General features: G+C 42.7%; 2 protein-coding genes across 2 annotated transcripts; one reads left to right on the forward strand and one right to left on the reverse strand.

Moving 5' to 3' along the window:
- The first annotated feature begins 3,043 nt into the window (after window positions 1-3,043).
- On the forward strand, window positions 3,044-5,689 carry LOC106609895 (voltage-gated monoatomic cation channel TMEM109). Its single transcript, XM_014208940.3, has 3 exons — window positions 3,044-3,573; window positions 3,803-3,905; window positions 4,672-5,689. Exons 1-3 carry the CDS (start codon window positions 3,373-3,375, stop codon window positions 5,028-5,030), a joined length of 663 nt encoding a protein of 220 aa, XP_014064415.1. The 5' UTR covers window positions 3,044-3,372; the 3' UTR covers window positions 5,031-5,689.
- Window positions 5,238-27,837, reverse strand: LOC106609894 (uncharacterized). Its single transcript, XM_045722685.2, has 11 exons — window positions 27,446-27,837; window positions 21,462-21,507; window positions 20,467-20,669; window positions 20,068-20,149; window positions 17,680-17,964; window positions 15,876-16,087; window positions 14,013-14,048; window positions 13,456-13,536; window positions 9,025-9,138; window positions 8,377-8,478; window positions 5,238-8,288 (listed from the first exon to the last, which is right to left on the reverse strand). The coding sequence occupies exons 2-11, from the start codon at window positions 21,505-21,507 to the stop codon at window positions 8,193-8,195; spliced, it is 1,257 nt and encodes a 418-aa protein (XP_045578641.1). The 5' UTR covers window positions 27,446-27,837; the 3' UTR covers window positions 5,238-8,192.
- Between the last annotated feature and the right edge of the window lie 119 nt (window positions 27,838-27,956).

The raw sequence follows: 27,956 nt of genomic DNA on the forward strand, positions 1-27,956 counted from the left end.
CACTACTTTTGGCCAGGACCATAGGGAATAAAATAAACACTACTTTTCACCAGGGCCCGTGATAACACTTGAATAAATACACTTTGATTTCACATATTTTGTTCATACAGTTATTTTTGTTATTTTGTGTGTGATATATAGGCCTACTGCCACTACATTTTTTTAAAGTCGTCGACCAAATAGACAACAGGACATGAGGGTATGAAAATAAAGGTTGGTATAAAATAAAATACATTTGGGGCTGTCAACTGCCAAACTTGAACGTTGAACGTTGAACGTTGCAGATAGAAATGACATGAACAGAGCTAATGTGAATCCTTATTCTGCATGCCAGAGGAGCATGTTTGTTCTACATGGCCTATTTAAATCGGAACGTTCCAAAACGTTGCTACCTATTGAACGTGCCCCAGGATAAGCTATATTTCATGTCGACTTCTTGACAGTAGGTGGCGGGCGTACCCTAGTTCCCTTTTTCTGCCCGGTTGGCAGGTTTTACGGCGTCTACGCGAACCCTCATTTAAATTGCAAATAGAAGGAAGGCTAGGGCCAGGTAACTTGATTTTAGCCTGATCGGAGAAAATAAACAGTGGTGTGAAGAAGATAATGAAGGAATAATAGGGGATCAATATGTTAGTAATCCGTTTTATTCTTGTCTCGCAGTGTCTACAAATGGTTCAAAGGTTCCGATGAACGGGAAGACAGGAGCAGGTGTATTTATTCCTGAGTTCGATGTTCATCTATGCAAGTCGAACAAATGATTTGTCTGTATATTCAACATACACGTTTGCGATAATTGTTTGATCGCAATGGATAGAGGGTGGCTATCATTTGTGGAACGTTCCAACAGGAATCTGTCACAAAAACTTTCTAAAGTACAAGGTTGCCAACAAACAACGCATACAAAGTAGCATGATCAATTCACCTAGCTGATGAATAGGCATCAACTCACCACGTAGCTTGTTCTTAATGTTTGTCCATAGGCTACCAGAGTGAGGACAGACATTTTCCGGAATAAACGTGGTGAGTGAAAAACTGAATTAAATAGCCTACTCCCGCTATACAACTTTGTATGCGTTGTTTGTTGACAACCTTGTTATTTACGAAGTTTTTGGAACAGATTCCTTTTGGAACGTTCCACAAATTATACCCACCCGATAGAGGAGGCGCAACCAAGAAGAGTAGTAAATACGTTGGGACTCTGCATCAGTTTTGTGTAGTTTAAGATATGCAAAGTCAGAACGTGAGGATGTATGGTTAGAAATAATGATGCAGTTTGTTGGGGTTACAAATAAAGGGTATTGAAATTTTGTTCAGTTAAATTCCGGCTCATACAGGAGTTTATGGAAATTATATAGTAGATATAATTGCAAAAAGAGCAGTGAAAAGTACTATTGTGGATATACAGGTGCAGTTGGGTAGAGGAGAAATGAGAACATTGATTTGAAAAAATGGGTTAGATTGCTGGCAGAGACAATGGGATGAAAGTAGTAAAGGCAGACATTTTTATAGTACAAGGAAATCTGTACTGGAGATAGTGTCATATAATGAGAACAGAAGGGAGGAGGTTATGTTGTGTAGGATGAGATTAGGGCATATGGGATTGAATTTATCTTTGAAATTGATAGGGGAAACATGATACTGGAATGTGTAATGGCTATACCGTAGAGGAAACGGTTGAACATGTATTACCATTGTGTGAAATGTGTGTAGAAAGGGACAGGTTGTTTGACAGGGTCAGAGGTTGGACGGGAGTGGGTGGTATTTTGGGTGGGGGTCATGGGAGAAGTGAGGTTTGTACAGAGTTATTTTATTAGAAATCCAGGGTTAGTTAATAACCTCTTTGGGATAGGGGGCGGTATTTTCACGTCCGGATGAAAAGCGTGCCCAAAGTAAACTGCCTGCTACTCAGGCCCAGAAGCTAGGATATGCATATAATTGGTAGATTTGGATAGAAAACACTCTAAAGTTTCTAAACTGTTCAAATAATGTCTGTGAGTATAACATAACTTATTTGGCAGGCGAAACCCCGAGGACAAACCATCCAGGAATATTGTTTTTGAGTTGACTGTTTTCTATTGGTTTTCTACATTTACATTTGAGTAATTTAGCAGATGCTCTTATCCAGAGCGACTTACAGTAGTGAATGCATACATTTTTCTCCATACTGGTCCCCCGTGGGAATCGAACCCACAACCCTGGCGTTGCAAACACCATGCTCTACCAACTGAGCCACACGGGGAACTAGAGTTGAGGCACTTGGTTGCAGTTCCTATGGCTTCCACTAGATGTCAATAGTCTAGAAATTGGTTGATGTTTTTCCTTTGAGAAATGAAGAAGTACGGCTATTCAGAATGAGAGTCAAGCCAAGTGTACTGTTTTGTGCGCGCGACCTGGAACTCGCTCCACTTGCATTTGATCCACTATTGAACAAAGTATATTCCGTCTTAAATTGTATCGATTATTTACATTTTAGGATACCTAAGGATGGATTAGGAAAGTTGTCTGAAATGTTTGGACAAAGTTTACAGGTAACTTATTAGATAATCTGTCGTCATGTTGGGCGAGTTGGAACCAGTGTTTTTCTGAATCAAATGCGCCAAATAAATTGACATTTTGGGGATATAAAAAAGGAGTTTATCGAACAAAAGGACCATTTGTGATGTTTCTGGGACATATTAGAGTGCCAACAGAAGAAGATCTTCAAAGGTAAGGCATGAATTATATTGTTATTTCTGACTTTCATGTCGCACCTGCTTGGTTGAAATATGATTTTCATGTGTTGGTATGGTGAGGTGCTGTCCTCAGAAAATTGCATGGTTTGCTTTTGCCGTAAAGCCTCTTTGAAATCTGACACGGTGGCTGGATTAACAAGAAGTTCAGCTTTATTTTGACATATTGCATGTGTATTTGCACGAATGTTAAATATTTCTAATAATTTAATTTGAATTTCGCCCTCTGCAATTTCCACGGATGAAATTAGCGGAACGTCTAGCCGTAACAGGTTTTAAGAGAATATAGTGAGTGGTATGATAGGTCGTCACACTCCAGTACAGTAGGTGGCGGTGTATGCACTTGTCAGTCAATTGCGATTCGCCAATACATTTTAAGATGATGATGATGAAGAAGAAAGGCAACGCAACTACTGTAGTACGTTTTGAGTTGGCCTGCCTGCTTGCTATATCCTGGAAACTTTTTTTTTTATTGCTATATATAAGACACAGGCTACATTGTAGCCAATATGTTTCTGTCCGTAGAGTGGCCAGTTTAGATTGTTGTAGCATATATTTTTGCCGTGAAACCATATTCAACTACATTTAAAGACGTTGGATGTTTTTTTTAATTGTTTGACTTTACATAAGGCGTCTGAAAAAAATGAAAGTGTCTTTCGTCGTGTGTGTGCTGAGCACCATGGTAGTTTCTTGTTCGGGAGAAAATAGTCGCTTCGAGAAGTCATTCAACTCTTCCCCGGGAATGATGCAAGTCCTCCGGGAGACGCTCACGGATTTGTCCGAGGAGGCGCACGGTTACCTGGTCCACCTTGTCGGGGCGCGGTCCGTTGAAACTGCACAGAAGGTGAGGAACAAAGAATAGCCTGCTCTAAGTTAAATTTAACAGTAGTTCGAATCATACATTCTTAGTCTAATGATGTCCGTTCTTTAGTCGAATTATGTAGGTGCAAGTAGCAACAAGTCGGCCATATACGGGAGCCCTTATGCACGCTTGTTTTAGTTCCGTATTTAGTGACCCAAGTGTTTGCCTCAAACAGAACCCTGTATCAACTCTCTCTCGCCCCTCCTATCAGTGTTTCTTTCAGGGACTCAAGTATCTGGCTGAGGCAGCGGCCAGTGGAGTGAATGTGGTTATGAAGTACCTCGCCCAGTTCCTGATGGCAGCAGGAGTTGATGGTAAAGAGCTGCTCCTCTAGGATCATTCATTATAATATTAAAGGCAAAACTGATGTTAGATCAGCACTCCTATTCCCACTTTAGGAATACAGGCCCAGAAAGCTATTGCAATACTCTAGTCAGTCACCAACACTGTTCCCAGAGAACTAAAGCATGTCATGTGCAGGCTTTTGTTTCAGCCCAGCACTAACACGCCTGATCAATGTCTTGATGAGCAGTTGACTAGTTGGATCGGGTGTGTTAGAGCGGGGCTGGAGCAAAAACCTGCACAGCCTGTGGCTCCCCAGGACCAGGGTTGATAACCAGTGCACTATTCAATAATGGAACAGACAGTTGTCAATACAAAAACAATCATTTCAAATAAATCATTCTATTGATTGATCCCACATCATGCAACATCTCAACACACAACCCATATACAGTACAATGGTACACTCGCAGTATCATTTACTGTAATTGATCTCTGTGGAGACGTAACACAAAACCGGATGAAAGTCTGACCTGCCAAGGGAGCCCTTTACCCACTGACAGACATGCCCTGGATTAGGTGTGTGCGCCAGACGGGAAAACCTTTTTCTCCACATTGCCAACAGTAACCTACTAGGCTTTGTGACTATAACTACCGGTACAATAATTACATTGCAACATACTAAGACCACATTTTTGCCAAGTCTTGGAATGGAGACAAGTGAAGGGAGCATTTTAAGATTGCCAGGCCAGAAAAGGCACTAATATCATGTTGTATTTCTTTCTTTCTCTCCTCCAGTTGAAATGCCTGTTAACAGTATCACCCCAGATGCTGTGGTCTATATCAGTCAGTGGCTTCTGCTGGCTCTCATTGGCTACTGGCTGCTGTCCCTGGCCTTCCGATTGGTGGCGTCCACTCTGAGGCGGGTCCTGTGGCTACTGAAGCTGGGTGTGGTTTTAGGACTGTTTTGCCTGATTCTAAGTGACCGCAGTGCTGGAACAGAGACTACGGCGCTGCGATTGGCCGGCCTGGTGAGCGTCTGCGTCCTATTGGGTATCGGGCATTCTGGCACCGGAGGCGACAAAACCTACCTGGAGGATCAAGTGAGGGTGCTAGAGAGACGAGTGAGAGAAATGGAGAGGAGGAAAGAGAAGTGAGGGGTGGATGGATGGGAACTGAAAGGCCTTGTTTTGTACATTAATCTAGGTCTAGGATTGTAACGAGGACGTTGTACATAAAGTTTTGTTTAAAAAAAAAAAAAAGCACTTTGCCTTTTTCATAAAGATCTTAGTTAATTTGTGTGTGAAACAGAATTGACAGCAAATATGATTGGCTTGTTTTAAAGGAAGCAGACGGACAGAGTATGGTGTTTTCTGTTTATTGAGGTGGATATATGCATGTCGTACAGACTATTCTACTATAAATGCTTTTGATATACGTAGAATAGAAACACACTAAACATTCCATAAGGTCTAACGATATGGCATTGGAAATTTTGTCTACACTGATCACCTTTCATTTTACATTTACATTTTACCAGACGCTCTTATCCAGAGCGACTTACAGTAGTGAGTGCATACATTTCATTTCATGCATTTTTTTTTTTTTTGTATTTTTTTTTTTGTACTGGCCCCCCGTGGGAATCGAAACCACAACCCTGGCGTTGCGCACACACACGATGCTGGTGTTGCAAACACCATGCTGTACCAACTGAGCCACAGGGAAGCCTGAGCCACTCCTTTCCAGTTACGGCAGCATACAACACAAACAACTTCTCAAATAAAACAAACGGATACATACTTCCTATTAAACTACATTTGAGATCTGTCCGTTCCTTTTAAAGTGTGTGCGTGTAGGGGGATGAGACAGTTGGTGAGAAAAGCAGTTCTGGAAGAACATTTTCAAAGTGACTCCAAAAGTTTAAGCGTGGTCAAGCGGCATCTGACCTTCTCCAATTGAGATTATCCCCTTGACCAACTAGGGCCAGGAGTTTTTCCTGTTCTGGTTACATGGTCAGGAAATGACCTGTCCCTGAATCTAATAATGTAAAATTTAGTTTCCTGTCCCCCTGACCTGACCAGGGGTACATTCATTAGGAACCTAATGGAAGCAACCAGGTTGTAACTGGTATGGACTAACTGAATTTGTCCCCCAAAAATAAATGCTTGTTTCCATTGCAAAAAGTTTTGCTACCGTTTGCTTCCATTGTGCACTTATGAATACACCCCAGGACAATCTCCCCTTGGTAGAGGAGATGAAGGCACTGGGTGCGTGATAAGGCTTAAGCAAACGACTAGACGAAATTCGAGGAGGAGCAACTGCGACAGCCAAAAGTTGGGCACGTGGTTTTACCACAAATCTCAGATGAACATAGCAGTGTTGCCATTGTTATAAAAGTATTCCTTTATAACGTTAACATAATCATGTCTCCAACTCCCATATCACACAATCATAATTTGAAATCATGTGTTCGCATGGTACAAACAATGAGACTCATGTCACATTAATTTTGTATATGTCCACTGTTTACATAAATCAAGGCAAAGTTGGTTCCTGTTTCAGTCATGTCTTTGGTCACATTCGTGTGGGTCAAACAAAAACACCCTAATGATTGGTTGACAATCGAGCATCCCACAATGCAGGTGATGGATGAAGTTGGTGAAGAGCAACTGCAGGAACTTGCAGTCAAAACTTCATGACCTTTGATCACATGGTTTTTGTAGAGTTCATGCAGTCGACATGTAGGCACAAGTGGGATAATTTTTATCCCCATAATGCATCACACTTTGAAAGGTGGTGACCAACGATGGCCACCGACTTGACAAAAGTGATCCGCTCGAACGCGCCCACTGTCTGTAAAACCTTCAGGAGTGCTTCATTATTTAAAAGACATTAAAAATGATATAGGATTTTATATTTAAATACCAAAATGTGCCTTCTTTTAAACCAAGATGATATGTGTTGCAAATGGCACCCTAGAGTGCACTACTTTTGAGGGGGGTGCAGATGTTGTATAACATCTTAATAAAATGGCGCCCTCCCAGGGTATTAATAAGCTTCCTGAACAGTTATTTGACTACATACCCTGTTGAAATGACAGTTTCATATGTAGAACTAAAATGATGCACCATGCTTATAATGACAAATAGCTATACTTTGGCAAGTAAAGGCATTTCTGATCGTATTTGCATATATATATATATACATACACACACACACTGTTTAAATATAAATATGTTTGGTTCCAGTAGAACCCTGAAAGGCAGTTATCGGTTGTGTTCCTCTCCTCAAACGTTGCTGACGAATGCCAGATCTTACAACTCTTGGGTAGCTATTTTACGTATCGGCTAACCACATGTTATCGACTGTGCACGAAGGTAAAGTCTATGACGTGGCACGCAACCATTGGTTGATGCATGCAGCGTCTCCGCAGGGGAACACGACCAGAGTGTTTGATAGATGCCGTACATTAAATTGGTGGAAGCCCTCAATGGCGCTGCCCATGCTAATACTGCCTTTTGGCCACTAGAGGCCTCTATCATTCTCTATGGGCTACATTCCAATTCTCTTGTACACTCCCCTTCTAAAAATAAATGGACTGGGAATATGGTGGAAACTCCCTCAAGCCATTTTTGCACCAATCCAATGCTTAAATGCATGAGAGGGAGTGAATCAGTGCACACTTCTGGAGAAGGGTAGGGAGTTTTTTCCCCAGACATTTTGATTGACTTCATCACAGCTATACAGGAAATAATACTTTTAAATGATCTCCTTTCCTTCACTAATATCCCATTTACACAGAGACAAAACCCCTTCTTTTTACATTTGGTGACTTTCTTTTTTGTATATGTGAAAGGGGTAGGGAGTAAAAAAAACTTGGGTACATTAAAAACCACCTCGAAACCTAGTAATGAAACCTGTTTTTTTCACAGACCCCGTTACCAAATAACAGGTATCTGTGAGAATGGATCTGGGAAATTCATTAACACTTCCATTGTTTAACACCTCCCTAGTTTGAATCGCAAACAGGCCCCATGGTTTAACGGGGGTCATCTAAATATGCCTTTTTAAAGGTATAATAATATGTCTTATGTCAGAAAACAGTACAACACTCACCAGAAAAGGCTGGATAGGTGATCTGAGGGGAAATGTCTAGGTCACAGTTACATCTACAACATACTGCTTCCTCTCCTATCTCTCCCCATTTATATAAGTGGTCACAGTCAAGGATATGAGCAAAGGAAGCCATTGAACCGTATTGGGACGGCGCTGTGGCAACATTACTAAGGCCGCTCCCGATTGGACCGATGACAGGCGTTCTACAGGAAGTTGGTGGGGGGGTTCTTTCCGGTGTCGATGTTGAACTGGAAGGCTCCGTCTGTGGAGTGCAGAGCTTCAGAGGTGGGCGGGGGGACCTGGAGGGGGGGAACAATGTCAGAAGGTGTGTGTGTATATGTGTGTGAGAGGGTGTATGTGCGTATGAGAGAGTGAGTGAGGACTGACCTGGGGTGGTGGATGGGCAAGGAGGGGATCAGCAGGAGACATGTTCTCCATCTTTATCTCCTCCTTCCCTGAGGGGGCGCTGTACATCACCGGCGCATACCCCTGAAACACACACAGTTACGCAAGCTTCCACACACACACCTACTAACTACACTCTGAGATGAGAAGGATCAAAACCAGAGCGGAATATGACAGCCACAAAGGAAAAGAGGGAAGTGGAGTGAGAAAAGACACTATGCAACGGTTAAATAGAGATATGCCATCGGCGCCACAGGGTACTGGTTAGGAGGCCCACTCTACTGTTAGTGCTCAGAGGGGAGGCAGAGTTAGATCGTAGAATAGAGGGAAGAGGAGTAGGGGCTGATTTGTTGAGTTGTGTAGAATAGAATCGAATAGGGTAGATTAGCATAGAGTGGAATAGAAAAGAGTACACTCTTAGTACATTTTTTTCTATGTAGAACCTTAAAGGGTTCTTTGGCTGTCCCCATAGGATAATCCTTTTTGGTTCCAGGTAGAAACCTCTCTACAGAGGGTTATACATGGAATGCAAAAGGGTTCTACCTGAAACTAAAAAGGGCTCTTGTATGGGGACAGTCGAAGAACCCTTTTTTCTAAGAGGGTAGGGTAGAGAAGAGTATAAATCCCTACCATCGGAGGAGCACCAGGGTTGTACTGTGGCTGATTGGGTGGTGGGCCATTCCACTGTGGGGGCTGGGCAGGGGGGTACATAGGGTCCTGGGGGGGGTAGCCTGGGTTGAAGCACTGAAACAAACCACAACAAAACAACACGGTCACACTCTTTGTCTTCCTTGTTTCTTCTCCTGAGGAGTTTCACACCTGACAGGGGGACTATGAGGATTTCCTAACAATAACCATACTGGTATAATGAACAGATGGAGAGAGAAAGAGTGAAGGAGAGATGGATGGATTCACTGGTTGGGGGAGAGAGAGATGTTGGGGTAGAGAGATACAGTGAGGGGGAAAAAGTATTTGATCCCCACTTTGCCCACTGACAAAGAAATGATCAGTCTATAATTTTAATGGTAGGTTTATTTGAACAGTGAGAGACAGAATAACAGAAAATGCAGAAAAACGCATGTCAAAAATGTTATAAATTGATTTGCATTTTAATGAGGGAAATAAGTATTTGACCCCTCTGCAAAACATGACTTAGTACTTGGTGGCAAAACCCTTGTTGGCAATCAGAGGTCAGACGTTTCTTCTAGTTCGCCACCAGGTTTGCATACATCTCAGGAGGGATTTTGTCCCACTCCTCTTTGCAGATCTTCTCCAAGTCATTAAGGTTTTGAGGCTGACGTCTGGCAACTCGAACCTTCAGCTCCCTCCACAGATGTTCTATGGGATTAAGGTCTGGAGACTGGCTAGGCCACTCCAGGACCTTAATGTGCTTCTTCTTGAGCCACTCCTTTGTTGCCTTGGCTGTGTGTTTTGGGTCATTGTCATGCTGGAATACCCATCCACGACCCATTTTCAATGCCCTGGCTGAGGGAAGGAGGTTCTCACCCAAGATTTGACGATACATGGCCCCGTCCATCGTCCCTTTGATGCGGTAAAGTTGTCCTGTCCACTTAGCAGAAAAACAACCCCAAAGCATAATGTTTCCACCTCCATGTTTGAAGGTAGGGATGATGTTCTTGGGGTCTTAGGCAGCATTCCTCCAAACACAGCGAGTTGAGTTGATGCCAAAGAGCTCCATTTTGGTCTCATCTGGCCACAACACTTTCACCCAGTTGTCCTCTGAATCATTCAGATGTTCATTGGCAAACTTCAGACGGGCATGTATATGTGCTTTCTTGAGCAGGGGGACCTTGCGGGCGCTGCAGGATTTCAGTCCTTCACGGCGTAGTGTGTTACTAATTATTTTCTTGGTGACTATGGTCCCAGCTGCCTTGAGATCATTGACAAGATCCTCCCGTGTAGTTCTGGGCTGATTCCTCACCGTTCTCATGATCATTGCAACTCCACGAGGTGAGATCTTGCATGGAGCCCCAGGCCAAGGGAGATTGACAGTTCTTTTGTGTTTCTTCCATTTGCAAATAATCGCACCAACTGTTGTCACCTTCTCACCAAGCTGCTTGGCAATGGTCTTGTAGCCCATTCCAGCCTTGTGTAGGTCTACAATCTGGTCCCTGACATCCTTGGAGAGCTCTTTGGTCTTGGCCATGGTGGAGAGTTTGGCATCTGATTGATTGAATACTTCTGTGGACAGGTGTCTTTTATCCCCCCCTCCTCCCTCTCTGCGGATGACTTTGTCAACCATTTTGAAAAGAAGGTTGACGGCATCCGATCCTCATTTGTTAAGTCAAACGACACCGCTGGTCCTGCTCATATTGCCCTACCCTATGCTTTGACCTCTTTCACCCCTCTCTCTCCAGATGAAATTTTGCGACTTGTGACGGCCGGCCGCCCAACAACCTGCCCGCTTGACCCTATCCCCTCCTCTCTTCTCCAGACTATTTCCGGAGACCTTCTCCCTTACCTCACCTCGCTCATCAACTCATCCTTGACCACTGGCTACGTCCCTTCCGTCTTCAAGAGAGCGAGAGTTGCACCCCTTCTCAAAAAACCTACACTCGATCCCTCCGATGTCAACAACTACAGACCAGTATCCCTTCTTTCTTTTCTCTCCAAAACTCTTGAGCGTCCCGTGTTTGGCCAGCTCTCTTGCTATCTCTCTCAGAATGACCTTCTTGATCCAAATCAGTGAGGTTTCAAGACTGGTCATTCAACTGAGACTGCTCTTCTCTGTGTCACGGAGGCTCTCCGCACTGCTAAAGCTAACTCTCTCTCCTCTGCTCTCATCCTTCTAGACCTATCTGCTGCCTTTGATACTGTGAACCATCAGATCCTCTGCTACAAGACCATGGTGCTTGCCTACGGAGCTGTGAGTGGAACGGCACCTCCGTACCTTCAGGCTCTGATCAGTCCCTACACCCAAAGAAGGGCACTGCGTTCATCCACCTCTGGCCTGCTCACCTCCCTACCTCTGCGGCAGCACAGTTCCCGCTCAGCCCAGTCAAAACTGTTCGCTGCTCTGGCACCCCAATGGTGGAACAAGCTCCCTCACGACGCCAGGACAGCAGAGTCAATCACCACCTTCCGGAGACACCTGAAACCCCACCTCTTTAAGGAATACCTGGGATAGGATTAAGTAATCCTTCTAACACTCCCCCCCAAAAAAGATATAGATGTACTATTGTAAAGTGGTTGTTCCACTGGATATCATAAGGTGAATGCATCAATTTGTAAGTCGCTCTGGATAAGAGCGTCTGCTAAATGACGTAAATGTAAATGTAATACAGGTAACAAACTGAGATTAGGAGCACTTCCTTTAACCTGTTGGGGCTAGGGGGCAGTATTTGCACGGCCGGATAAAAAACGTACCCGATTTAAACTGGTTACTACTCTTGCCCAGAAACAAGAATATGCATATAATTAGTATATTTGGATAGAAAACACTCTAAAGTTTCTAAAACTGTTTGAATGGTGTCTGTGAATGTAACAGAACTCATATGGCAGGCCAAAACCTGAGAAGATTCCATACAGGAAGTGCCCTGTCTGACAATTTGTTCTCCTTCTGTGGCATCTCTATCGAAAATACAGCATCTCTGCTGTAACGTGACATTTTCTAAGGCTTCCATTGGCTCTCAGAAGGAGCCAGAAAGTGGAATGATGTCTCTCCTGTCTCTGGGCGAAAAACAGCAGGAGATTTTGTGAGTGGTCAGGCTGGGAACAGTGACACTGGAGATGTGCGTCCACGAGACTACTCCATTTTTTTCTTTCAGCCTTTGAATGGATACAACGTCGCCCGGTTGGAATATTATCGCTATGTTACAAGAAAAATAGCATTAAAAATGATTTTAAACAGCGTTTGACATGCTTCGAAGTACGGTAATGGAATATTTTGAATTCTTTTGTCACGAAATGCGCTCGCGCGTCACCCTTCGGATACTGACCTGAACGCACGAACAAAACGGAGCTATTTGGATATATCTATGGATTATTTGGAACCAAAACAACATTTGTCGTTGAAGTAGAAGTCCTGGGAGTGCATTCTGACGAAGAACAGCAAAGGTAATCCAATTTTTCTTATAGTAAATCTGAGTTTGGTGAGGGCCAAACTTGGTGGGGGTCAAATTAGCTAGCCGTGATGGCCGGGCTATGTACTCAGAATATTGCAAAATGTGCTTTCGCCGAAAAGCTATTTTTAAATCTGGACACCGCGATTGCATAAAGGAGTTCTGTATCTATAATTCTTAAAATAATTGTTATGTATTTTGTGAACGTTATTCATGAGTAATTTAGTAAATTCACCGGAAGTTTGCGGTGGGTATGCTAGTTCTGAATATCACATGCTAATGTAAAAAGCTGGTTTTTGATATAAATATGAACTTGATTGAACAAAACATGCATGTATTGTATAACATAATGTACTAGGAGTGTCATCTGATGAAGATCAAAGGTTAGTGCTCCATTTAGCTGTGGTTTTGGTTTTTGTGACATATATGCTTGCTTTGAAAATGGCTGTGTGATTATTTTTGGCAGGGTACTCTCCTGACATAATCTAATGTTTTGCTTTCCCTGTAAAGCCTTTTTGAAATCGGACAATGTGGTTAGATAAAGGAGAGTCTTATCTTTCAAATGGTGTAAAATAGTCATATGTTTGAGAACTTTGAATTATGACATTTTGTGGTTTTAAATTTGGCGCTCTGATTTGTCACTGGCTGTTGAATAGTGTGGGATGATTTCGTCCCACCCCCCTAGAGAGGTTAAGAGTGTGCTCCCAATCTCAGCTCGTTACCTGTATAAAAGACACCTGGGAGCCAGAAATCTTTCTGATTGAGAGGGGGTCAAATACTTATTTCCCTCATTAAAATGCAAATCAATTTATAACATTTTTCACATGCGTTTTTTCTGGATTTTTTTGTTGTTATTCTGACTCTCACTGTTCAAATAAACCTACCATTAAAATTATAGACTGATAATTTCTTTGTCAGTGGGCAAACATACAAAATGAGAGGACAAATTATGAAGGTGAGAGGGGAGAGATGGACTCACTGGTTGAGGTGGTGGTCCGGTCCATTGAGGCTGGCCTGGCATCCCAGGGTTGGGGGGAGGGTGAACCTGAGGGTAACCTTCCTGTACATGGAGGAGCACCACAGTTCCCTCAGTAAAACAGAGGGACTCATATACTTTCATATACTCAAACACTATTGGTGTTGTGTAGTTGTGATTATGTTGTATGTTTTTGGATGCTATTTTTATGTATCTGCACTCCTGCCTAGATAATTACCCCTTGTGGGATAAATAAAGTATTTTGAATTGAATACTATATACTCATACAAGTACTGTACATAAACAGATACTAACATGGACAACCACAGTTCCCAAAGTTAAATAGGACTTATATACTCAACACATTATGGTTCATGACAAGACAAAGATAAGAAAACGACACACACACACACACACACACACACACAGACACACACACACACACACACACACTTATATAGAATCACTATCTATTCCAATGACATATAAAACACAAGGCATGCACAAACCAACACACCACAGTATGTAGTTAAATGAATAAGAATAAATGGATAATGTACCATGTTAGGATCTGGGCCTGGGCCATGATAGAACGTCTGCAAGAACCACAGAAAAAAAAACGTCACGTTATTACAGTTCAACTACAAAACAACATGCATTACTGCAACAATGTCATTATCATAATAGCACAGCATGGGAGACGAGGGGAGACAGATTAGAGGGAAGAACCTAAGGTCAACTTCTACAAGGGATTTGTCCCAAATGGCACTATATTCCCGAGTGAACTAGTTTTGACCGGACACCTATGGCAAAAATCGTGTGCCATTTTGTAGCCAAGCCACCATCTACAGTGAGGGAAAAAGTATTTAATCCCCTGCTGATTTTGTACATTTGCCCACTGACAAAGAAATGATCGGTCTATAATTTTAATGGTAGGTTTATTTGAACAGTGAGAAACAGAATAACAACAAAAAAATCCTGAAAAACACATGGGAAATAAGTATTTGACCCCTCTGCAAAACATGACTTAGTCCTTGGTGGTAAAACCCTTGTTGGTAATCACAGAGCTCAGACGTTTCTTGTAGTTGGCCACCAGGTTTGCACACATCTCAGGAGGGATTTTGTCCCACTCCTCTTTGCAGATCTTCTCCAAGTCATTAAGGTTTCGAGGCTGACGTTTGGCAACTCGAACCTTCAGCTCCCTCCACAGATTTTCTATGGGATTAAGGTCTGGAGACTGGCTAGGCCACTCCAGGTCCTTAATGTGCTTCTTCTTGAGCCACTCCTTTGTTGCCTTGGCTGTGTGTTTTGGGTCATTGTCATGCTGGAATACCCATCCATGACCCATTTTCAATGCCATGGCTGAGGGAAGGAGGTTCTCACCCAAGATTTGACGGTACATGGCCCGTCCATCATCCCTTTGATGCGGTGAAGTTGTCCTGTCCCCTTAGCAGAAAAACACCCCCAAAGCATAATGTTTCCACCTCCATGTTTGACGGTGGGGATGGTGTTCTTGGGGTCATAGGCAGCATTCCTCCTCCTCCAAACACGGAGTTGAGTTGATGCCAAAGAGCTCAATTTTGGTCTCATCTGACCACAACACTTTCCCCCAGTTGTCCTCTGAATCATTCAGATGTTTATTGGCAAACTTCAGACGGGCATGTATATGTGCTTTCTTTAGCAGGGGGACCTTGCGGGCGCTGCAGGGTTTGTCCTTCACGGCGTAGTGTGTTACCAATTGTTTTCTTGGTGACTATGGTCCCAGCTGCCTTGAGATCATTGACAAGATCCTCCCGTGTAGTTCTGGGCTGATTCCTCACCGTTCTCATGATCATTGCAACTCCACGAGGTGAGATCTTGCATGGAGCCCCAGGCCGAGGGAGAGTGACAGTTTTTTTGTGTTTCTTCCATTTGCGAATAATCGCACCAACTGTCGTCACCTTCTCACCAAGCTGCTTGGCGATGGTTTTGTAGCCCATTCCAGCCTTGTGTAGGTCTACAATCTTGTCCCTGACATCCTTGGAGAGCTCTTTGGTCTTGGCCATGGTGGAGAGTTTGGAATCTGATTGATTGCTTCTGTGGACAGGTGTCTTTTATACAGGTAACAAACTGAGATTAGGAGCACTCCCTTTATGAGTGTGCTCCTAATCTCAGCTCGTTACCTGTATACAAGACATCTGGGAGCCAGAAATCTTTCTGATTGAGAGGGGGTCAAATACTTATTTCCCTCATTAAAATGCAAATCAATTTATAACATTTTTGACATGCGTTTTTCTGGATATTTTTGTTGTTATTCTGTCTCTCACTGTTCAAATAAACCTACAATTAAAATTATAGACTGCTAATTTCTTTGTCAGTGGGCAAACGTACAAAATCATCAGGGGATCAAATACTTTTTTCCCCTCACTGTAACTATCCCTCACCGGGACACCAGGTCCAGGGGACACCCCTCCTCCGGGCGTGTTGTAGCCGGGAGGGGGGTGCAGAGTCTCGGGGTTGTCCAGCTGGATGGTGGTGGTGTCGGGGGATTTGTTCTTGAAGATCCTCTTCCGGCAACAGAAGCAGATACCGGCGGGTATACCAAGCAGGAGGAGGAGGGCCATGAGGGGGTTGCCTGCTTCACTCTCATGTTTGTCTGGAGGGGGATGGGGGGGGGGGCAGGGAGGGAGGGAGGGAGAGAGAGAGAGATGCAGAAGGAGCGAGACGAGGAAGTTAATTTGGGAGACATTACAAAGCCGTAAGGGGAACATGAGGGAGTGATTGACAGACGACATGTGTTTCACTCTATGCATGTTATATTCTATCCCCCCTCACATCCCTCTCACCCCACCCCCCTGTTTCCCACTACCCCATAGCTTACTGAGCAGCCCTGTAGTCCTCCAAATAACCAACTAATTAGTGACAGAGACATGTGAGCTGCGAGCCAAACAATGCATATCCCAAATGGCACCCTACTCCACTATGGGCCCTGGTCAAATGTAGTGCACTATGTCAGGAATAGTGTGCCATTAGGAACGAAGGGCCAGTAAACCAGACCGTTGGGAAGGGATCCTGATGCTGTGTCTATTTCCATTACGTACTCAAACTTCAACATGACCTAACAGAGGTCATTTAATTCTAAGAATTCTATACAGCCAACACCACTTGTCTCTATACAGCCAACACCACTTGTCTCTATACAGCACCAGTTTGTATCTCTCTGACTTGTTACTACTTACACTTGACCAGAGGCCAGTGTACTAAATAGGGTGACATGGGGTGCTTATTACATACGCTGTGGCTACTGTTAATTATCTATCCTGTTGCCTAGTCACTTTACCCCTTCCTGTATGTACAGTGCATTTGGAAAATATTCAGACCCCTTTTTTCACATTTTGTTACATTAGAGCCTTCTTGGACTCTTGGTGGGTCCAAACTTCTTCCATTTAAGAATGATGGAGGCCACTGTGTTCTTGGGGTCCTTCAATGCTGAATACATTTTTTGGTACCCTTCACCAGATCTGTGCCTCGACACAATCCTATCTCGGAGCTCTACGGACAATTCCTTCGACCTCATGGCTTTGTTTTTGCTCTGACATGCACTGTCAACTGTGGGACCTTAAATAGATAGGTGTGTGCCTTTCCAAATCATGTCCAATCAATTGAATTTACCACAGGCGGACTCCAATCAAGTTGTAGAAACATCTCAAGGATGATCAATGGAAACAGGATGCACCTGAGCTCAATATTTCTGTATTTTAAAAAAGTTTCTAAAAACATGTCTTCGCTTTGACATTATGGGGTTTTGTGGGTAAATGTATAAAAATAAATAAATAATTGTCATTCATTTTAGAATAAGGCTGTAACGTAACAATGTGTTACGTTACAGCCTTATTACCTCATACCCATGCACATCGACTGGGTACTGGTACCCTGTGTATATAGCTAAGTTATCGTTACTCATTGTGGATTTATTCCTTGTGTTATTATACATTTATTATTTTATTTTCCTTTTGCATTGTTGAGAAGGGCCCGTAAGTAAGCATTTCACTAGTCCTACACCAGTTGTTTACGAAGCATGTGACAAATAACAGTAGATTTTTTTTCATGATTTGGAACGCAGACAGCGTCTGTGCAGACCAAGGTTTGGAGTGAAGATGTATCCCTCCCAACACACACATGATAACTCAGTAGAAGTAACGCTGCAGAGCTAACTAACAATCTATGGCAACACAGCAAAACCACAACCTGTGAGTTCCATCCTGACGATGGAGACCACCCGGTCTCTCGTGTCCTTCAGCGTGTAGTGGCCCACGTCCGAGGTGTTGACATTCTGGATGCTGATCTTGGTGGAAAGGGTCTTGACCCGGTTCCAGTAGTCCGGGAGGTCCTGGGCCACCACTGCCCCATCCTGCACCAGGGTGACGTTGACGTTGGCACCTGAGAAGGAGAGCGTGGCGTCGGCCTGGTTGATGCCTTCCAATGAGATGTGGAGTTCCTCGCCCGCCACGCACTTTGTGTACTCACGCCTGGCTGAGAAAAGGAAGAAAATATTGCATTAGAGGAAAAGGGTGAGAGAAAGAGGGGAGGAGGGTGTACAGTCGTCGGCCAAAAGTTTTGAGAATGACACAAATATTAATTTTCACAAAGTCTGCTGCCTCTGTTTGTATGATGGCAATTTGCATATACTCCAGAATGTTACTAAGAGTGATCAGATGAATTGCAATTAAATGCAAAGTCCCTCTTTGCCATGCAAATGAACTGAATCCCCCAAAAACATTTCCACTGCATTTCAGCCCTGCCACAAAAGGACCAGCTGACATCATATCAGTGATTATCTCGTTAACACATGTGTGTGTTGACGAGGACAAGGCTGGAAATCACTCTGTCATGCTGATTGAGTTTTAATAATAGACTGGAAGCTTCAAAAGGAGGGTGGGTGCTTGGAATCATTGTTCTTCCTCTGTCAACCATGGTTACCTGCAAGGAAACAAGTGCCGTCATCATTGCTTTGCACAAAAAGGGCTTCACAGGCAAGGATATTGCTGCCAGTAAGATTTCACCTAAATCAACCAGTTATCGGATCATCAAGAACTTCAAGGAGAGCGGTTCGATTGTTGTGAAGAAGGCTTCAGGGCGCCCAAGAAAGTCCAGCAAGCGCCAGGACCGTCTCCTAAAGTTGATTCAGCTGCGAGATTGGGGCACCACCAGTACAGAGCTTGCTCAGGAATGGCAGCAGGCAGGTGTGAGTGCATCTGCACGCACAGTGAGGCGAAGACTTTTGGAGGATGGCCTGTTGTCAAGAAGTGCAGCAAAGAAACCACTTCTCTCCAGGAAAAACATCAGGGACAGACTGATATTCTGCAAAAGGTACAGGGATTGGACTGCTGAGGGCAGGGGTAAAGTCATTTTCTCTGATGAATCCCCTTTCCGATTGTTTGGGGCATCCGAAAAAAAGCTTGTCCGGAGAAGACAAGGTGAGCGCTACCATCAGTCCTGTGTCATGCCAACAGTAAAGCATCCTGAGACCATTCATGTGTGGGGTTTCTTCTCAGCCAAGGAAGTGGGCTCACTCACAATTTTGCCTAAGAACACAGCCATGAATAAAGAATGGTACCAACACATCCTCCGAGTGCAACTTCTCCCAACCATCCAGGAACAGTTTGGTGACAAACAATGCCTTTTCCAGCTTGATGGAGCACCTTGCCATAAGGCAAAACTGATAACTAAGTGGCTCGGGGAACAAAACATTGATATTTTGGGTCCATGTCCAGGAAACTCCCCAGACCTTAATCCCATTGAGAACTTGTGGTCAATCCTCAAGAGGTTGGTGGACAAACAAAAACCCACAAATTCTGACAAACTCCAAGCATGGATTATGCAAGAATGGGCTGCCATCAGTCAGGATGTGGCCCAGAAGTTAATTGACAGCATGCCAGGGCAGATTGCAGAGGTCTTGAAAAAGAAGGGTCAACACTGCAAATATTGACTCTTTGCATCAACTTCATGTAATTGTCAATAAAAGCCTTTGACACTTATGAAACGCTTGTAATTATACTTCAGTATTCCATAGTAACATCTGACAAAAATATCTAAAGAAACTGAGGCAGCAGACTTTGTGAAAATTAGTATTTGTGTCATTCTCAAAACTTTTGGCCACGACTGTACATGAAGGGGTGAGAGAGAGGGGGGTGGGTGAGAGATAGTAGGTGGAAAGAGAAAGAAGGACGGAGCGAGCAAGAGTGAGAAAAAGAGAGACAAAAGGCCAAGACAAAAAAGTTCTGTACACTATCTGACAATAACAAAGGGCAATAATTAAAGGGATAGCCATAGTCTCAGGGTCAGATGAACGCGTGGATACCATTTTTATGTCTCTGCGTCCAGTATGAAGTAAGTTAGAGGTAGTTTTGCGAGCCGATGCTAACTAGCTCTAGAGCATGCTAGCTGTTCCTATAGACTTCCAGTCATTGTGCTAACGCTAGTTAGCAATTGTTCTAGCGCTAGTTAGCAACTTCCTTCAAACTTAAGCAGAGACATAAAAATGGTATCCACGAGTTCATCTGACTGGGGAAGTAGATGAAGGGCTTCATGCCAAAATCCCGAAATATCCCTTTAAATAACATGCAAAACACTCACTGGTCACGGCCACTTTGAGTGAGGAGATCTCCTTGTTCCAGTAGTCTCTCTGGACATAGGTCCCCTGGTCCTTGTAAGTCACCTTCAGGGGGCAAAGGTCAAACACTTAACAGGGACGATCAAATCAAACTTTATTTAAAAGTGCATTTAAAATCTCTTCACAAAAATGTTTTAATAATATATTAAATGAAGAGATAGAGGATGGTAGGTGCTTGGTGGGACGGGTGTTAAGTAATATTAATAGTACCAGTCAAAACCAAGTGGTGTTTTTTGTTATAAGTAGGATACCATCCCCTCAAACCCCCCCTCAATGACCTCTGGTGGTATGATCTGATTTGATATACTTTATTGTCCCCGAGGGGAAATTTGACTTGGACAATTAAAGAGACAGTCACTCACTTTGTCCAGATACCAGTTCCTGTCGGTTCCTGTCCCAGACACCTTTCCCCTGGTGGACCGGGATCCACGTTCCCAGTACAGGTATGTCTTCAGGGGCTCTGCAGCGGGGGTGAACTCCAGCTTCTCAGCACTCTTCGGGAGGTAGATCTTCAGCTGACGCCCGTGGGACAGACGCCTGTGCAGGTCGGGCACCACGTAGCCACCTGAGAAAAAGAGCGAGAAAGAAAGAGAGGAAGAATAGGGATGAGAGTGAAAGTGGGGAGAGAGAGAGAGAGAGAGAGAGAGAGAGAGAGAGAGAGAGAGAGAGAGAGAGTGTGTGTGTGGAAGTGAGGATTAACACATTTTATTCAACATTATCTGAACCAGAGGTAAATACAGATAATGTAGCTTGAAACCCTTTTAACAACTTTTATCTACAAATCCTTGACATCTGCTGACTTGGGTCTTTGTCCCAAATGGCATCTTATCTTCACTATAAAGTGCACAATGGGTCCTGGTAAAAAGTAGTGCCCTATATAGGGAATAGGGTGCCATTAGTGACGGGCACTAGGTTTCTGCTGTTAACTAATGCAGTTGGTGTTGTAGGAAGGTGTGGTGCAGGAGCTGTAACAGATACAATGACTTCGACGTAGTAGTAGCAGTAGTAGCAGTAATCTTGAAATGTCAACCGAATCCTCCTCCAGGATTTCATTTGTCCATCAACTGTGTTCTCACACGTTTTTTTTCTCGTTTTTTTCCCCCCCATGACCTTTCAGTGGAATGTAAAGAGCTAATAGAACGGAAGAGCCGTGGGGTGCTGGTGACACTCCCCGCTCGCAACGCGCATGCAACTCCCGGCTGGAGACCGGGTTAAAATCATTGTCGTTCTTTCCAGCTTTCTCCCCTCTCCACCCCTGTATCCCTTTGTCATTTCTAAACTGTCTAATTGTCATTTCTAAACTGTCTTTTCTTTCTTTAAAAAAAAATAAGGGAATACACAGGAAGCTCCAACTCACCCACACTGAGAACAGTGCCCAGCAGGATCCAAAGACTCCACATCATCTGTATTGACATAGACAGTATTGGCATATCACAATAAATATGATAAATGATATTATGAACAGGTTGTGGGGGGGTGGTAAGACAGACAAACAGCAAATAATAAACAACAAAGTAACTAAATGACGAATAAATAAAAGAACAACCCAATTTACAGTGACGCTGATCATTTTATACAGTACAACTACACCAAAAATGTCTTCTGTGCAATCTAAATAGTCACAACAAAACCGGTGGAGTGATTGTTACAGTCAATCAAGCAGGGGTAGGGCATGTTAGGACAGTGTTTCCCACTGTTTGGTCTTGGCTCAACCCTTTTGGTACCGGATAGAGGAGACTAGAGACTGAGGTTGCATCCCAAATGGCATTGATTCCCTAAATAGTGCACTACTTTTGACCATGGCTCTGGTCAAAAGTCGTGCATTTGATAGAGAACAGGGTGCCATTTTGGCCGCAGCCTGTACAGACTAGAAATGAGGTCTCTAGTGGGTCAGGAGAAGATGTGAAGAGCAACAGGGATGGGCAACTAGAGGTCCGCAGACCCCCTTTTGAAGGCCCTTGGATCAACCCCCCCCCACCCAAAAAAATATATAGAATTGTAATCAGTAAACTTCATGGAAAACAAAGAGTGACTGCCTTTAAAAAGCAGGGAATCCATTTGAAAACGGCCTACGTGGCATCGATATGAGTCAGAAGCAGTTCTTCTAGTGCAGTGATGGGAAACTGGAGGCCAGCGGCCCCTCTTTTGAAGGCCCTCAGATACATTTCCAAAAAAAGTTGCGGGCAACTGCGGCCCCTCATGATGAGTTCAGATTTTTTGTCGGATTTAGAGATGAGAGCAAATAATGCAAATCAACTGAGGTCAAATAGTGATAAATAATGTAGGCTATGTGCAGCTTTACCTTTACAATTTGGAATGTTAATTAAAGTCAAATCGTAAAACTGAAATAATCACACCCCTCTCTTATTTATTATACTATAAAAAGCTAAACTGATCCTAGATCCACAGCATTCCTACTCTGAGACACTTAGGGGTCCATGGAGTTACCAAGGTAACGTGGGCTCCCGAATCACAACCGGCAGTGATTGGGAGTCCCATAGGGCGGCGCACAATTGGCCCAGCGTCGTCCGGGTTTGCCCGGTGTAGGCCGTCATTGTAAATAACAATTTGTTCTGATTTGCCTAGTTAAAGAAAGGTTACACAACGTGGCCGGTCACACCGCTACATTTCGTGATCGTCTGGCAATATGGCTCTGTGATAGGCTATAATAGTTTTATACCTTTGTGTAGCCTAACCATCAAACAATTTCTGAAACTTTATTTTAATCATTGCCACACTAAACCGAAGGTGAGCAATTGAATCATACTCACGTTTGAAATGTTTACAGAGATGTTATAAAGAAACGGATCATATCTATAATTAGGCTACATCGACCATTCCACAACAGGCCTGTAGCCCATAGCACGCAATTTATAATATGTTTTTTTTATTTTTTATAAATTATTTATTATGACGAGCGTCTCTCCGGCATGATATATAAAAACTAGGAAACAAGCATAACCGTTTAATAAGGATCAGACCCTTTTTCCCCCATTTTCACCTAAAATGACATACCCAAATCTAACTGCCTGTAGCTCAGGACCTGAAGCAAGGATATGCATATTTTTGATACCATTTGAAAGGAAACACTTTGAAGTTTGTGGAAATGTGAAATTAATGTAGGAGAATAACACATTTGATCTGCTAAAAGATAATACAAAGAAATAAACATGCGTTTTTTTTTTCATCATCTTTGAAATACAAGAGAAAGGAAAATATATGACTTAGGAATCTAGTCGCTATTTAGATTTTGGCCACTAGATGGGAGCAGTGTATGTGCAAAGTTTTAGACTGATCCAATGAACCATTGCATTTTTGTTCAAAATGTTGTGTCATCAAGACTGCCCAAATGTGCCTAATTGGTTTATTAATACATTTAAGTAATTGTGCACTCTCCTCAAACAATAGCATGGTATTCTTGCACTGTAATAGCTACTGTAAACTGGACAGTGCAGTCTTGAGGATACCGTAGGATAGGGGGCGCCACAGCGCATTTTGAAAAAAAATCATTCCCATTTTCAACGGCCTACTAATCAAACTCAGAAGCTAGGGCATGCATATACTCATTATATATGGATAGAAAACACTCTAAAGTTTCTAAAACTGTTTGAATGGTGTCTGTGAGTATAACAGAACTCAAATGGCAGTCAAAACCCCGAGACCGATTGAAACAGGAAGTGGAATTCTGAATTGTGGACTCGACTTCTCATCTTTCCCTATAAATAACACCGTTAACCATGGTTCAGTGAGCACTTCCTATTGCTTCCACTAGATGTCGCCAGTCTTTTCACAGTGGTTTGAGCCTTATAGAGTCAAAACTCATTGAATGAGACGAGTTGGAAATTGGTCACAGGGGATGGGCCATCACCATTATGACGCCGGCGGCCATGTCTGCCCCCACCTTTGGAAACGGTTTTAAAGGCCATGACATCATCCCCCTCGAATCTTATTGGCTCTCTTGGTGTTACAGGCCCTGAAGATTAATGTTTTACAACGTTTGACATGTTTGAACGAACCTACATGCGGGAGAATCGCATTTTATCCGGAACTTCAGCCCTGCGCTTGGAGAGAGCCATAGGACGCGCTACCAACATCAGGCTAATGGAACGTGAAGTATGGACTTTTTGACCGAAAATACATCTGTTGTGGACCTGGGATGCTTTCTGATGAAGACAACTAAAGGTAGGCGATTATTGACAATATTATACAAGATGAGATGTGACATGCGATTGTTTCCAAGATGGCGCCGAGCTCTGTATATTAGCTCATTTTCTGAGTATCGCATCTCCTTTTATCGCAAAGTGTGATTACCCAGTAAAGTTAATTTAAAATCTGGTATGACAGGTGTTCTCAAGAGATATTCATCTATAAATGTTAGATTGACAATATAAATTTAAAAAATCGTTATAGGATAGTAATTTAGGGAAATGTAGCATTGTTTACCGGGACGCTTTTGAGGGGAAATTATGTAGTCAACCTCAGACAGAGATGTAAAATGCTGTTTTTATATATAAATATGACCTTTATTGAACAAAAGAATGCATGCATTGTATAACATGATGTCCTAGGGGTGCCATCTGATGAAGTTTGTAAAAGGTTAGTGCTGCATTTAGCTGTTTTTTGATTATATGTGATGCAAGTGGTTGGTCGGAAAATGGCTATGAAGCTGCTTTTTACGATGGACTCATCTAACATAATCTAATGATTTGCTTTTCCTGTAAAACCTTTTTGAAATTCAGGAGAGGTGTATCTATAAAAAAAATATATATATATATATATATATATTTTTTTTTTTTATTATGATTTTTTTTTTATGCTAATTGGCGATATGATTTTTCGCTGGATTTTGATCCCGGTGACGGGATGAGACGCTGAAGTTTTAACAAGAATATAAGCTTTCTTGTAACGAGGGTCGTACAAAGGGGACCAAGGTGCGGCGTGTGAAGTGCTCATATTTTACTTTAATGAAACACTATATCAAAACAACAAAAACGACCGTCAACAGTTCTGTCAGGTTACAAGGAACAAAACAGAAAACTACCCACAAACCCCAAAGGAAAACAGGCTGCGTAAGTATGGCTTACAATCAGAGACAACGAAAGACACCTGCCTCTGATTGGAAACCATACCCGGCCAAAACCTGGAAAACAAAACATAGAAATAGAATACTAGAAAAACCCCACTTATAAACATTAAACCCAAAACCACCCAAAACACCCCCCTGTCATGCCCTGACCACTCTACTATGGCAAATGACCTCTTACAAGGGTCAGAACGTGACATTTCTGCCCATTTCAGATATGTCTATGTCCTGGGAAATATTCTTGTTACTTAAAACATCATGCTAATCACATTAGCGCACGTTAGCTCAACCGTCCCGATCACATAGAGGTTGAACGGCCTCAAACTGTTGAGGATCCATAGAACACTACAGTGAGTAGTGGCCGTCTCTGCAGAGAACTGGCAGTTCACATGGGGCTGTATAATCTACAGAGAATGATGCTTTTCCTTTGGGAGTGAGACAATGGAATTTAAGCAACAACAACAAAAATCTAACAAACAATGATGAACCAGAACCACATCAAGCAGATTTCTAGGAATGAAGGAAGTCTACTATTTAATATTTTCTTTAAAAGGTCCAATGCAGACGTTTTTATCTCAATGTCAAATCATTTCTGGGTAACAATTAAGTATCTTACTGTTATTGTTTTCAATTAAAATTGTAAAAATTAAAAATAAATAGCTTCTTAGCAAAGAGAAATTTCTCAAGCAATTATTTTGCTAGGACTGTCTTGGAGTGGTCGGAGTGGGGAGGGTAAAACTGAAAACTAGCTGTTATTGGCAGAGAGGTTTGGAGACAACGGGGAGGGAGGGAAATATTAGTTAATAGACCTTTCTTATTGGTCTATAAACTAATTTGCCGCCTGGTGATGTCACGAAGCAGGCCAAAACTCCATCCCACCAAAACAGCCTGAAATGTCAGCCTGTCTTTTCAAATAGCTATTACACTAAAAAGGGCATTATTATAATTTTCACAGTATTATTCCAACCCCATAGTGTGGAAATTAAGAGTTTATTCCCAAAATGCTAGATCCACCAATTTTTCACGTTTGTTTTTTCATCGGAAATGATTGATTATGGGTACCTTCATGTGTGTTTATTATATTATTGTTCTCAGATTAATAGTTCATAGATGTGTATGAAAAACGCTATTTATTAATTGTTCAACTGAAATGGAATGTTCATATCCTGTATATTTGACGGTGATATGTGGGTATCTCAAGTATCTATTTTAAGGTTAATCCACTTACTGTAAGTCGTTATGGATAAGAGCATCTGCTAAATGAATAAAATGTCAAATGTAAATGTTTTGCATGCAGATCTCATATTACTGTATTGAGTTATTTTTGTAAAAAAAAATTAAACATTAATGTCACAAATGTATCATTTGTATAGTTCTTTATAAAAAATGTAGTTATTTGTTACATTTGACTGTGTAAAACCTAGCAGTGCTACTAATTTCTCTGAGAGGGTGGCGGATGTATGTAGCCTATAGCATTTTGCTGAAAAAAAAAAACATACCCAGTGAATTATAGCAGGGGTAGGAAGTCCGCAGGACAGGGGCAGCAGGAAATCATTTATAAATATTTACAACTGTAACAATGATACATGTCCATTGGGGTGGAGGCAGGGTAAATGTCCGTTGGGGGGAGGGGGGGGGGGGGTTCAGAGGCAGTGGAGTGGCTGTACCAGGTTGTGTTGCAGCTCGACAATATGCTCTCGATGGTGCTCCTATAGAACACTGTGAGGGCCCTCGAGGACAGGCCACATTTCAAAATATTTACCAAATAATAAAAAGTAAAACAATAACATAGATTTTAAACGAATACATGTCTGCAATTGAACAACCCCATGCCGTGATTAGATAGTGAAAAAACAATACTTTATTTAAACCCAGGATTGTCACGTTTTTGACTGCACAGGGTCTTTAACGCCTATAGTGCGGTTCACTGTGTGACCGGGGAGATAGCGAGACTGACAAAACAATATGCACACACGCACAACCCACCTTACATGAGACAGGGAGGCTCGCACGCAAGCGCCCAGACACCATGGATCACGATGCAATAAATATAACAAGAATCTCCAAAGCAAATTCCAAACAAACATCACTGAACAAGGCCATTGAAGTAAAACATACAGAGACTGTCAATTCCCTATGTTGCAAAGAAACAGGCTGAATAAACTAAAAGACACAATGGAACATAATTTTGAGCTGTGAACATGGCCATCACACACACTTGTTATTGTGCATGCAGAAGATATAGATCGGATACATACCTCGATATGAAAGAATCCAGGTGATTATTTTGCTGTATTTCTCCTCATAACAGTGTCTCTCTCTATTTGCGGGAGGAGCTTCACCCAGTGACCGGAGATGGTAGAACTAAAAGGGTAGTCTGAGTTTAGTGAAAAGAACGCTCGGGCGTGGTGAGACTGCGAATGACAGACGGGCAGCAGAAATTCCTAGCGTATTTATGCCGCGTTCAAATCTACTGGGAACTCGTAACTGGAAACTAGGAAATCTCCGACCTCCGACTTTAGTGGGTTCAAAACAACTGTGAAATCGGAAAAAACGAGGTCCGACTGGGAATAGTCGATTTGAACGGTCAACCCGCTCGGAATTCCAACTCGGGAACTCGGGTCTCTTTCTAGAGCTTCGACTTTCCGACCTGAAGATCACTGACGTCACGAGTTCCCAGTTGTTTTAAACGCGGCATTAACACTGTGAAGACCGTCCAGGGCACACGTGACTTCCCACATTGATTCATCAGTAATGGCGTCCCAAATG

The sequence above is a fragment of the Salmo salar genome, chromosome 08 (assembly GCF_965601325.2).
Source record: "Salmo salar chromosome 08, fSalSal1, whole genome shotgun sequence".
NCBI lineage: Eukaryota > Metazoa > Chordata > Actinopteri > Salmoniformes > Salmonidae > Salmo > Salmo salar.